Here is a 14,634-nt window from a genome sequence, read left to right as displayed (position 1 = left end):
TTTAGGCATTATCTGTCTGGCTGAAACTACAGGAGAAACTGAATTGCCAAGTAAGTCGCCAGTTACAGAGGAGAATAAAGAACAGAACCTCAGGTAGCATCAACCTTAAAAGGTTAAGAATTGGATTAGAAACAAGAGAAATGATTATATATATACATATATGTATAGATATGTGTATATATATACATACATATACATATATATGTATATATGTGTGTGTGTATGTGTGTGTGTGTGTGTGTGTATAAAATCCAAACCAGTCACATAAAGTCTCTGAAACCAAGAGACATGAGAGTATTCAATAAGGAGAAGTGGTCAGCAGTACCACAAGCTGCATAGATATAAAGAAGAATGATAAATTTTTAAAAAGGCCAATGAATTTAGGATCATAGAATTAGATCTTATAAGGAACCTCAAAGGTCATCTGGAGGAACCTCTCATTCAGATATAAGAAAACACTTGGTAATTAGGAGGTATAGGCAACCTTTAAGAGAACAGTTTCCATACAATGATAGGGATACAATCTAAACTTTTCCATGATTCTCCAATCATGAAAACCTCTGGGGTAGAACAAATGTAGAATAAATCTAATCCCTCTTCTATAGGACTTCTATGCAAATATTTGAAGATATTGATCGTATCCTTCCTAATTTTTATCTTACACAAAGTAAACATACCCAATTACTTTCACAAAACTTTTTTTCTACGGTTATAAGTTCCTTGGCCATCCTAGTGACCCTTTTCTGAGCATAGTAAATGCCCCTCCAAAAGTATGGGACAAGCACAAAGCGCAATACTCTAGATACGATCTAAAAATAAACGAGTACAGCAGAATTACAATTCTCTTCATTATGGATATCATAAGACTACCTCTATTAATGCAATCTAAGAGTACGTTACTTTTGCACTACCACATCACATGACTATCTCAAATTGGTATTTCAGTCACTGACATTCCCAGGTCTAAAGACCAGGTTCATATGAACCATTATCTATCTTCACCCCAAATTCAACATTATATTTACCCCATTCAATGGAATTTTACTACAGTTGTTTCATTATTTCAGTATGCCAAGATCTTTTTTCATTCCTATTCTGTCACCCATCCTATTAGTTATCATTCTCAGCTTTGTGTCACGTACAAATTTGGTAAGTATGCAACGTCTTCATGCAAATCACTGAGAAAATGTTAAACACACACACGCATAGGGTTATAAGCAAAGGCCAATGGTACTTAAGTAAATATATCCCTCCAGGATGACCTGGAGACATCAATCAGCATACTGTGGGTCCAGTCAGTCACTCAGTTCTAAATCCTCCTAAGTATACTACCATCTAGTCTATAGCTTTCCAACTTATTCACAAAGATTCAATGAGTCATGTTACAAATACAATACCGGGCAAATAATAAGTGTTTAAACCCTTCCTCCTTCCTTCCCCCCTTTCCAGCTCCCCTTTATCCATTGTCTTCTCCCATTAAAATATGTGGTGTCCTAAAAGTCTTAGCTAAGCTTTAATAGCTGAAAACTATACTAAGAGAGGACGGAAAGCAAATAAGAACTTATATATCACCTACTATGTGTCAGGCACTGGTCTAAATGCTTTTACAAATATTACTCAGTTTATCCTCACAACACTCCTAGGAAGCAGGTGCTATTATTATCCCCACTTTACAGCTGAGGAAACTGAGGCAAACAGAGGTTAAATGACTTCCTCAGGGTTACACTACTAATAAGTGTGTGATGCTAGAGCTGACCCCAGGTCTTCTCACCCCTCTGCCTAGCACTCCATCCATTGTGCCACTGGCTGCCTTTATACCGTTAGCAGCCTTGAAGACTTTTGGAATACCCTGTATAAGTTCCTTAAGGGTAGGTCCTGTCTTGCTTATTTGCAATTGTATCCTCAGGATTTAGCACAGTGCCTGGAACATAGTAAGTGCTTAAAAAAGAAGCCGTGGACCTGAGGCTAGAACAAACCAAGTCCCTACAACTGTCCAATGACAACTCTAAACCAAAGTTTACAGTAATCAACAAAGTCCCTGTGTTCCATTAAGCCCAAGCAAAGAGTCCATCTGGACCAAGGAATGATTGTCTTCAACTCTCCTAAACAAAAGGATTTTCAAAAGGTTGTAAGAGAGCCAAAGATACAAAATGCCAGTGTGGTGACATAGGCAAACCAAGGGGCATGGAAGTAAAGCAGGTGAGTTTCCTGCTATTTTGAATCCTTCTCACCAAGCCATGGAATTAAGTAGTTCTACCACTGATTAGCTATGTGAACTTAAGCAGTTATGGAACATGTGCTTGGAAACTTCTCTGGGCCTCAGGTTCCTCTTCGAAAATGAGGGAGCTTGACTATGAGCCCATGAATCATGCATAGCTCTTATGACAGAAAACAAAATCCATAGAGGATCTTACCATCTCCCCTTCTATTTTCCATTTGAGGAAACAGCCTATTGTTGTGGGAAAAAAGTACTAGATTAGGGGTCAGAAGATATGGGTTCAAACCCTGACTCTTTCACTAATATGTATGATCATGAGTAAATCACTTGGTTTCTGGAAGCATCCATTTTCTCATCTATGAGGTGAGATGGCTGGCCTCAATAGTCTTGGGATCATTGTGACATATAGGGCTTCACTCATCCAAACCTCTTATTTTAAACATGAAGAAACCAAATCATACAGAAGTTAAGTGACTTATCTAAGCTCAATCTGAGTTGGAATATTTCAGTCCAAGGCCTTTCTCTTCTCTCTTAATTCAACAATCCTATGAGGCTCACAGCTCCCCATTTTGATTCTGGACATATTTTTGCATGTTGATTCTTAAATTTATTCTCACTGTGTCTCCTCCTTAAGAAGGCTGAACCCTATCCTTCTGCCATCCATTGTTCCTCTTCCCCTTCTGCTTGCTCCAGGACTGTGTTCTCCCCCAAACAGCATCTATCAAACGTTGACCTTCTTCCAAGGCTCAGCTGAAATCATGAAACTTCTGTGAAACCAATATCTGCTACACCAGCAACGACAGCAATGCCTACTAGTTGGGCACTTATTCCTATGAGTCTGTGCTCTTACCACATCAGGCACTCCCTCTACCAGTCAGTTAGTCAACAAACATTCAATAAGTACCTACCATGCACCAGGCACTGTGCTAAGAGCTAGGGATACAAAAAGAGACAAAAGTCTCTGCCCTCAAGGAGCTCACAATCTAAAGGAAAAGACAACATGCAAACAGTTATGTACAAACAAGCTAGGTAGAGGATAAATAGGAAATAAAGAAGATAGGAAAACTAGAATGAAAAGGAGCAGAATGCAGGTTTTATCATCCAGTGCAATTCTTATCCCAACAGCTTTATGAATCCTCCAGAGATTCCAAACAGAGCCCTGGAAGCCCATCTCTGGGTCTTTCAATATTCTGTGAGTACCAATGCAACTCCCAGGCTGTCCCTCCATGGTACTTTGATCTCTGCGGATGATGGGCCATTTTCTTTTCTAGTCAAACATATTCTTGACACTGCTGTTTTGTGAAGTAGCCTGGTTATAACCACCACATGTCTTTCCATTGTCCTCTGGGAATCGGTAATTTTGACTCTTCTGAGAATGGATGTTTCGGTTGACAGCCATATAGCATCACCAAGAGCACAGTAATGCTAAAAGGATATATACTGGCATAAGAAACAGTTTTCAATCTCTGAAAATGCCATCAAATTCCTAAGTAAAATTTAATCCATCTCCATGAACCAATATCCAATTGCTCCAGCTAATGAGAATTTCTATTTCTCTTTTTGTTTTGAGAGAAGGGATTCCAATTTGTGATTTTATCAGCATAGAGAATAATCTAATGTAGTTTTCTAGCTCCCTTTCCTGATACAGATAAGCAAATATTTTATAATTTAAGAGTCTTAGAGAGGTGCCCAGAGCACTGAGAGATCAATGACCTGCCCAGGGTCACACAGTCAGTTGTATCCAAGTGAAAACATGAATCTAGGGTTCCCTAACTTCATGCTGCCTGTTGAATAAAAGAAACAATAATAATTATAAATTATATTACACAGAACATTACGATTATGAAATGCATGTGTGTATGTGTAAAATATACATGTATACATGTATGTGTACATGCATGTAAATGCACATGATATATACATATACATACACTCCACCTCATTTGAGCATCAAAAACACTCTTAGAGGCTAGGAGTACAAGTGTTATTATTCACACTTTACAGATGGAGAAACTGAAACTCACAGGCTAGACCACTTGTCCAAGATCATAAAGCTAGAAAGCAGTAAACCAGGCCTCAAACCCAAGCCTACTGACTCCAAGTTGAGTGCTTTTTCCACTGTTATATCACTGTTGTTGTTATTTGGTTGTTCAATCATGTCCAACTCTTCGTGACCCCACAGACCACACTTTTCATGGAGTTTTCTTGGTAAAGACACTGGAGTGATTTGCATTTCTTTCTCCAGTGATTTAAGACAAACAGAAGTTAAGTGACTTGCCCAAGGCCACACATCTAGTAAGTGTCTGAGGCCAAATTTGAACTCAGGTCTTCCAAACTCCAGGCCCAGCACTCTATTCACCAAGCTACCTAGCTGCCTTCCCTCAACTAGATTATTGTAGTCCTTAGAATTTATGACACTCAAAGAGTACTTCCAGGTTTCTAATGTTTTGTGTTTCCTTTATGTCTATTTTGTTTTGACAGTAACACTAAATTCCCTGATGGCAAGGACCTCCTAACTCCTTTACAACACAAAGCTAAACACTCAGAAAACCACCAATAACATTAGTTCACCTGCCTTGAATTCTAGCTCACTCCACAATTCATGACAGAGGACTCAAGAAGCCTGACAAAAAAAGACCATGTAGGTCATACCTAGTCTTCTCTTTCTAGGCACAGGCACCCTCTCTAACCTCTCCTTCCATAATATTTGGACTAATTGTAAACTCCCTTTTCTCATCTCTAAAAACTACACAGGAAGTAGATGGGAAGGGAATGAATTCCAACCACAGGTTGTCAAAAGTCTAACCCACTAAATATCTCACTATATCCTATAACTGTGACAAGCAAGCTATGTGCAATCTAAGAAAACCTCCAAAATTAATTCCCTGGGTCCTCAGTCCTGGTGTCAGTCAAGAGAGAATTAAATCTACCCACTGACCATTCTACTTTGGGGGCTGCACCCTCACCATGAACCATTAAAAAAGGATAAGGTACATGGCTAAGTTTTATGGTAATTCATGGCCAATGTAATCAGTATTAAACAATTACTTTCTGCTTCATTATATTAAAAACTTTGACCTGGGGGAAATGGCCCATTTTGTTTACTGCCAAGGCCTACTCTGGTCACCCTCCTTAGGGTAAATGTGGGCAGAAAATCACAGGCAAAAATAAGTAAACATACACCTAGCCCTACTGAATTGGCTTCCCACAGAATTCCCTCAGAAAGTGACTTTAGTCATCCCCTTGCTTCCAGGCTACGTAGCTAGCACATATTAATTTATTTAAAAATTTCTAGGAAAGAAGAAGACCCTTTCACTAGTTTAATAACTTCTGGAAAGTACTTCCCTTAGCTTAGATTTAACCCAGCTATAGCTGAATCCCACTTTCTCATTGGCTACAGAGAAGAATTGTTCAGTATCATCCCATATGAATGAGAGGTGTTTTTTTAGGGAGGATTCAGGAATACAATATTCAGGCTGGAAATCATATATTCCTCATGGGCTCCACATCCTTTTTCCTCTTGTTTCTGAAAGTACACAGATCTAAGCTATACTGGACTTCCTTAAGTCCTTCAAAGAAGCTTATACTGCCTGGCTCTATTGTCCAGCCCTCAAAAATCCTCATGATTCAATCTATAGCATGACTACCCTGCTCACAGGATCCTGCCTATTATCGGTAAAGCCACCTGATTAGAGGACTAAAAGGGCCTTACCTTGGCAGGGTTGATTGCTGTAATAACCCACACACAGTGGGCATTGTTATCATACTGAATGGGGAAGTTAGGCGATGTGATGATGCCTGAAGGGCCACGGAGGTGAGCGTCACACATTCGAGCTATAGAGAGGAAACAAAAGAGAGCCATAGGTTAGTGGAGGACATAGCCCAGTCACCCCTGCCCAGAAGAGACCCATGACATAGCTACAATCTCTCTTTCTGTCAGAAAGGTTCCCCACTGCAATCTTTCCTGCCTCTTTCCTCACATTTTTCAGCAGACTTATCTGTTTGGCACAGTAGTCTATGAACCATGGGAGATCAGGACAAAGAAATTGAGTTGGCAGCTGTTCTACCTGCTACTAAAAAAAATTAAAATGCCCAGAAACTCAGAAACTACAATTAAACCCAAATGATGAAATAATTCATTGTCCTTGTCCCCACAGCCTCTCCACCTCACCCCCAACCTTCCACATAAACCCCTCCGGTTTTTTGAGGATTTTCTTTTTCTCTTCAAGGCTATTAAGGATTATTCATCATTCAGTATAACAGGGGCCCAACCCAAACCCCACCAAAATAACCCTAGATGGGAAAGGAGGGAACACAAATTGAGGGAACACAATTTGGAGGCCCCAAAATGAATTAGAAGAGTATAACTATTCCCTTCTATCTGGAGCAGAGAAAGGAACAGAGGGAAGAGCAGTATCAAGTGGCCAAGTGTTCCACAGTCCCTACTCCAGTCATAGAATACAAGTCACAAAGCCTTCAAGCTCTCTCAAGGACTTCAGATATTCACCCCACTGCCCCACTCCCCACCCCCATCCCCCACCCCCACCCCCATCCCCCACCTCTGACATGTTATATGCATTTGCCAGCAGAAAAAGGATATTTGATCTTGGAGTAATTTCCAAGAGAAATCCCAGGTCCTTAAGTCCCAGTTAATAAACCAAGAAAATTTCTCCCTTCCTTCCTCTTTCCTCCCTTCTTTATCACAAGCTCCCTTGTGATGGACATTGTTAAAGGCCTCAGTGACATACTCCTCTTTATGCAAGTGATCATCAGAAGTGGTATGCAGTGTAACCAGAAACACTGCTATATATTTATTACTAAAGTCACATTCTTTTCCTATTCACATAATTTTAGTTCTCTTGCTTTTTTTAGGGTTGAAATATCTCTGATAAGAGTGTAATGTTCAAGATATATACAATATTGATAAAAATATCTGACAGAGCTTCATTCTCCTCTAGATAAGTGGTTAAACACATGGAAAGGCAGTTTTCCAAAGAAGAAATTCAAGTACTCAGCAATCAGAAGGAAGAATGAATGGATGGATATTCTAAATCACTAATAAGAAATGCAATTTAAAAAAAAAACTGAGGTTTCATCTCACACCCCTTAGATTGACGAAGATGACAAAAGTTGAAAATATCAAATGTTGGCAGGCTATAGAAAGACAGGTACATTAATTGCACATTGGTCCAAACATTGCTGAAAATAATTTGAAATTAAACTTTAAAAAAACAGGAAACAATGAAAAGATTCCAAGACAGAGGTAAAAATCTCACATACACAGAAATATTTATAGCAGACCTTTTCATAGTAGTAAAAAACTAGAAAGTACTATTGATTGGGAAATAGATAAACAAATTATGACATATGAATGAATGTAATGGACTATTAATGTGGCGTAAGAAATTTAAAGACATTTACAGGGACTTATCTGAACCAGTCTAGAAAAAAAAAGTTAGCAAAACCAGGAGAGCAACTCACAAGATGTCCACAATAATGCAAAGGAAACAACCCTGAACTCCAATTGATGAAGTGATTAATCATAATTTTTGAAGAATGATGGTGAAGTATGTCTCTAACCACTCAACAGAGAGGTGGCAGATGATAACGATAAGGGAAGAGAGGCATTATTGGGAAGGGAACATGATTTTTTTAAAGTATAAATAAAACGTATTTTTTTCAAGCTGATTTAATGTCTTCTAAAACCTAAATCTAAAGTGGGTTTGGGATGTCAGAAAGATACAACCATACTAGAAGCATCTGTGAATACTACAATTCTAAACAAAAAACAACAAAGTAATTAATTACACTGTTGTGCATCTGATAACGAGACAGGCTATGTTAGTAAAAATTCCTATATATAATCTTGCTCACAAGAAAATGGGCTAAAATTACAACCTACCCCTCCCAACACACACACACACACACACACACACACACACACACACACACATATATATGCAACCATGCGCGCATGCATACATTCTCCATCTAGATGCTGCTCCCAGACTCTTACCAGCAGGCTGTCTGAACTAGCCACTTACTAGGGCAGAAAAATCAATTTAGCAACTTTTAAGTACTATCTCTATCAATAAAAGAGTAATTCCAGAGAATCTTGAAAAAGCACTTTTATCTCTGCCACAAAAGTTTCCTAAAGGCCTTGGCGTTCTCCCTAATCTCTGACCCTTTCATTGCAATTCCTAGACCAGCAGACCCTGGAATCTCTACGTGGATGTCCTGTGTCCTGTTACTCTCTCTATTGCTAGATACAGGTGGGGCCTATAACATAGTTTCATCTATGAGACCATAGACTGAGTCAAGGTCAATTCTCATCACAGCTCATAGTTTACTTCATATATCATGGGACTTAGAGATAAAAGAGATCTTAGAAATAATCTAGTATAACCCCCGTATTTTACAGATAAAAATAAAGAGGCTCAGAGAGCTTAGGTGACTTGCCTATGGTTGAACAGGTAGTAACTATCAGGGCCAGAATATAGTCTCCATGCTGAGGTCTTTACGCTGCTAACAAACCCTGAGAAACAAAGCAATTCAGGAGCCCCCTCAGGATTTCTCCTGCCCCACACTGATATAAATAAACAAGTAAAGATCTATAAGACAATTATACTCTCTGCCCATTCTAGCAGATGGGACCACATACAAATAACTGTGTACAAATAGGACACGATAAAGAGAAATATTAGCAAGAAGGTGGGTTGATTGGGAGGGACTTCTTGCTGAAGAGGAGATTTTAGCTAAGACTTTAGGGAAGCCAAGAGTCAGAGGTTGTGAGGGAGGGTATTTTAGGTATGTGGGTCAGCCAATAAAAATTTCCAGCCAGGAGCTGGAGGGTCTTGTGCAAGAAACTAGGAGACCAGAGTCCATGGAGGGGACTAAAGTGTGGGAAGGCTGGAAAGGTGGGAAGGAGTCAACTGAGGAAGGGCTTTAAAAGACAGGATTAAATGTTTGATCCTAGAGGCCATATGGAGCCACAAGAGTTTCTTGAGTAGAGGGATGATCTAGTCAGAATTACATTTTAGAAGCTCAAATCTGGGCCAAGAATTAGAAATTGAGGGGATACCCATAAATTGGGGAATGGCTGAACACGTTGTGGTATATGAATGTAATGGAATACTATTGTTCCATAAGAAATGATGAGCAGGTGGACTTCTGAAAAACCTGGAAAGACTCACATGAACTGATGCTGAATGAAGTGAGAAGAACCAGGAGAACACTGTACACAGTAACAAGCAACATTGTTCGATGACTGACTTTGATCAACTTAGCTCTTCTCAGCAATGCAAGGATCTAAGACAACTTCAAAAAACACAATGGAAAATGTCATCCACCTCCAAAAAAAGAACTATGGAGTCTGAATGCAGAGTGAAGCAGACTATTTGCTCTCTCTTTTTTTTTGTTTCTTCCTTCTTGTGGTTCTTCCCATTGGTTCTAATTCTTCACGACATGACTAATGTGAAAATATGTTTAATATGAATGTATATGTAGAGTCTATATACAACTGCATGCCCTCTTGGGGAGGGTAAAGGGGAGGCAGGGGGAGAAAATTTGGAACTCAAAATCTTATGGAAGTGAATGTTGGAAACTAAAAATAAATTAATTAATTAATATTAAAAAAAGAATTATACTCTCTCAGGCACAGTAAAGCCCTGATCCAAAAGCTGAGGTGCTGATCTGGGAGAAGATACGTGCTAACAAGCACTAGACAGGAGGCTGAACACCACAGAACATCAAGAGCACAGTTCTAGCCAACAGATCCAGAACTTAGCGTGGTGCCAGACACACAGTAGGCATTTCATAAATGTTTGTTGACATGGCACAAGCTTCCCTAGTGCTTTAAGCCTCCAAGGCTCATCTCTGCCATGATTCTCAAAAGCTGAAGAAAAGACAGGTTCTTTTAAAATATAACTAGTCTTACTCTGGTTCTTGTAAACGCTGTTGCAACACTGCTTCTAGAATGGAGGTACTCTCTTGAGATATAAAACACTGAGATCTTCATCCTGTGTAGGTGATCACCAAGCCTCACACAGCACATGTGATTTTATGGGCTTTAAGGCTACATCAAGCAGTGGCAAATGTAACACTTCTACGATCTTGTCACTTCATGTACTCCACTTTATGTGGAAATCCTGGCATCAGTCACCATGTAGGATGGGGCCAGCCTTACATGTGGGCAGAGTAGGGCACTGAATATATGGAAAGATATCAAAGGTTCCAGCAAGGTCCCAATGTTCCCAACCCCCTAAGCCAACATTTATAAGAGAGCTTCATCCCTTTAATTTATTTTTTACATATTTTTATTGATCTTTATTGATATCTTTTTTTTTACATTTCTTCCATGTCTATTGCCCAATTTCCTCCCATCAAGAGATCCCTTTCATCAAAACTAATTAACATATCAGAAAATTCTGATATTACATGCAGTGTTCCACACCTGTGCACATCCATTAGTATAAAGGAGCAAGGGAAAGTGTCTTATCAGAGTTTATCTTTAGGGTCAAGATTGATCCTAAAAATCTCACATTGTTTCAATTTTTTGTACTTGTTAGTATTCCCATTTATATCATTGTAGTCATTGTGTGTATTATTTTCCTGGTTCTGTTCACTTCACTTTTTTGCATCAGTTCATATGAGTCTTTCCTTGTTTCTCTACATTCAGCATATTTACTGTTTTCATTGATTTTAGAAGGGATTTTAGGAGGAATCAACAAGTTCAAATTCCTCATTTCACAGAGAAAGAAACCAAAGCAAAAAGAGGTTAAGTGGCTTGCCTAGGGTCAGAGAGCTATTAGGCTTCTGAAGGAGGACTCAGACTCAAGTCCTTCTGCCTCAACATCCACCATGCTATGTACCACCCTACCTTACTGCCTCACATTTCTTACAGCACAGTAAAATTCCATTACTTTCATGCACCGCAATTTATTTAGCCACTTCACCCATCAACAGGTATCTACTTTATTTCTAGTTCTTTGCTACCACTTGCTCTGCTGATAAATATTTTGGCATATATGGAACCTACTTTTTAAAAATTATCCCAGGGAGGGGCAGCTAGGTGGCGCAGTGAGTAGAGCACCGGCCCTGGAGTGAGGAGGACCTGAGTGTGACCTTGGGCAAGTCACTTAACCCCAGTTGCCCTGCCAAAAAAAAAAAAGGCAAAAAAAATGCTTAAAAAAATTATCCTAGAGGTATATGCCTGCCAATGGAATCTCTAGGTCAACGAGCACAGACCTTTTAGCCATTTTCTTTGTACAGGTTTTTTTGTATAATTTTATATATTTTGTATAATTCCAAATTGTTATCCATCAATTAACTAATAAATCAAAAACCATTTATTAAGTATTTACTATGTGCTAGGCCCTGTACTAAGTGCCAAACACTCCCTGTCCTCAAGGAGGTCACATTCTAATGGCGGAATATGTCAATAACTAGATACATACCAGATATATACAGAGTGGAAGGGAAGTAATTTCAAAAGGGAAAGCACTGGCAATTTGGGAGAACGGGAAAAGGCCTCCTATATAAGTTAGGATTTGAGCTGAGACTTGAAGGATACCAGGGATACTAAGAGGCAGAGGTGAAGAGGGAAAACATTTCAAGCATGAGGAACAACCAATGCTATCCATCAACAATGCCTAAGTATGCACATCTTTCCACAATTTCCCCAACATTAATTATTCCCATCTTTTGTCATTTTCACTAATTTGCTATATCTCTTTAGAGTTCAGCCACTATCAGATTTCCTGTTCCTCGAAGGGGGAATATAAGGAAAGCTATTCCCAATCCTAATCATGGATACTTCAGTGAAGAAAAATTATCCAAGGTGAGATTTGAAAAGAAGAGAAAAGGAGAAAGGATTAGGGGTCTGAGCCCTAAGAAAAAAAAGAAAAGGGATAGAGAAATTCACAGAACAAAAACCTGGTGATTCCAAAGATAAATTTTGCTGATTTCATCATTTTGTAGGGGGAAACTATCTTCTTCACTGAGTCTATAAATGTTACTGATTCCAGGAGACCAAATTCAAACCCTCTAACAGATAGTGAGAGTCTCAGTATGGGGACCCAAGCCAAATTTACTACTTCCTTCCTGAACTCTTGCTGGACTAAGGTGTGTCACCCAAGTATCATTTGAAATTAGATTCCATGGTCTTATTCATCAAAACACCAAGTGCTGGTGAGGGCCCAAAGACAGGATCATAGACTCACTGAATGTTAGAGTCAAAAGAGAACTTTAGAAATAATCCATTGACCAAGGTCAAGGGAGTCAAAGAAACATAGCCACAAAATTGAAAGCCTTGAGGAGGCCAGGGAAGGTAACACCCCTGGGCTTGGCCTGAATTGTAATGGTATGATATAATTATAGATTAGAAGCACTTGATAGTACTGAAGAATACCTAGTCCATCTGTATAGAAAGAAAGGAATCAGAAAGGGAAAGGGATTTGTTTTCCAAGGCCATAGAATTCAATTAGTGACATATGCTAGTCTGGAACCCTGGTCTCCTAACTCCTCAGTGCAGGGGTTCTTTCTACCCATACTACAATATCAGATACATTCTGCTCCCTCTTTTGCAGAAGAAAAGTTAACCACTTAAAATGTGATATTTGATCTTGATGAGTAATTAATTGGTTATTAAAGTACTTTTCTGATAGTATTAAAAATATTGCTTTACTCTCAGGGCTATTTCTTTTGTGTGAAGAGGAGGGAAAACTCCCAGGTATCATCAGAGAGGTACTGAAGAAAGCATAATTTGTTGGGTTGTCCACTTGTCATGGATACCACAAAGGGAAGTCCCTGTTTAGGTATGGGTTTAACAAAATTAAATGGCTCCCTGGCATAGTCTTAAGTTTACAATGGGCTTCGAGAGTCACACAGGAAAAGGCAGAAGCCCAGAGGACACCAGATGTTCTGATTTCTTCATTAAATATTTACACATTCCAGGGATTCTGTAGGTACATAACCTCTTATTGTTAATGTTTCCTATACACAGAGGTAGTTTAACTACACAAACACTTTATACCATTTGTGTATGTTGCTGGAGTCCTGGATTTTAACCCTGTGCTAACCACTGGCCACCATCTTATCAGGAATTTTCCAGGATTCTGAAGCCTGTTTTTTTTTAATTCTCTCAGGTACACATACCATGAGCTAATTTCCTTTTGGCTGGTGCCAGTCTCTTATTTCTTCTTTTCTTAAAAGTTACTCAGCACTTAATAAAGAGTATAACAGCATTCATATCTATTGCTTGCCTATATAGTTAAGTGGAGATGAGCAGGCGTTCTGCAGGAAACAGAGTTAATAAAACCAGGCTAGTATGGTCTATGCCCAAGGTTTCATTCTAAGGATCAGAAAGAGCAAGTGGCAGTAAGTTTCAAAATGAAAAACAAAAAGATAGGCGGTAAATAGGAACACAAGACTAAGGATGATGCAATTTGGGATCAAAGGATATAAATCAAGGGATGGTATGCACAAAGCCAGGTTCCAAAAACAATATGAAGAAAGAAAGGAGGTGTCACAAAGCATAATGATTTGTTTCATGCAAAGAATCACTACGGCAACATTTATGGTGGCAATATGCTAAGCATGGCCTTTCTTCTGTTTCACCTTAGCTGAATCCTGTGACTCCAAGAATGCCTACCTAGAGAACAAGTCCTAGTTGGGTGGGATAGCCAGCTCCACAACATGCAGATTATGCTATGAATTTATGCTACGATCATGACTTCTAAATGTTCCTTCCTCTGTGATACTCATCTCTCATCTATTAACAGGGACTAGATTAAGTCCAGTTGGCTCCCTGATTGCAGGACATCTAATATTATGTATACTTCTATTCAAATACTGTTAATGGCAAGGTTCAGTGAGTAGAGTTCAGGTTTGAGGTGCACCCATAACAAAAAGGAATGATGAAAGTATTTATTTATACATACATTTATACAGCAACTTAGGTTTAGAAAGAACTTTTCTCATAAGAATCCTCTAAGGTAGGTAGGTTCTTCTTATTCTCATTTTAAAGTTATAGGAATTAAGGTCTATAGAAGTAAAGTAATTTGCTCATGGTTGCAAAGATAATAAATATCAAGAGAAAACTGAAACCTCATTCTAATTCTAGACGTGGACCTTTTCCCAACAAATCATTATGTGAACCAGAGAAATATGGCAAATAGGACTCACGGGAGTCCTGTGTTATTATGACGAAAACTATCTCCTTGCTTATCAGTTTGCTAAGCAGATCTGCCCATGTGCAGTCTCAGAAAGCCAATCCAGACCTGATATGTAATACATAAGGATACCCTAGGGATACAATTCCCATCACATTCCATTTATATGTAACTTTCTCTACCTAAAAGGTGTGTTACCAATTGGCCTAGATAGCCTAAAATTCTCTTCATCAGGATCATAAATTT

At 38.9% G+C, this 14,634-nt stretch overlaps 1 protein-coding gene across 1 annotated transcript in view; it reads right to left on the bottom strand.

Moving 5' to 3' along the window:
• The window catches only part of CSMD2 (CUB and Sushi multiple domains 2), an 842,922-nt gene that overhangs the window by 396,108 nt on the left and 432,180 nt on the right, over positions 1-14,634 (bottom strand). The window contains exon 10 of the mRNA XM_036743760.1: positions 5,931-6,052. Coding sequence (XP_036599655.1) covers positions 5,931-6,052 — 122 coding nt within the window. The remainder of the gene's footprint in view (positions 1-5,930; positions 6,053-14,634) is intronic.

Source organism: Trichosurus vulpecula, chromosome 2 (genome assembly GCF_011100635.1).
Source record: "Trichosurus vulpecula isolate mTriVul1 chromosome 2, mTriVul1.pri, whole genome shotgun sequence".
Taxonomy (NCBI): Eukaryota; Metazoa; Chordata; class Mammalia; order Diprotodontia; family Phalangeridae; genus Trichosurus; species Trichosurus vulpecula.
This window is presented reverse-complemented; position numbering and strand designations above follow the sequence as displayed.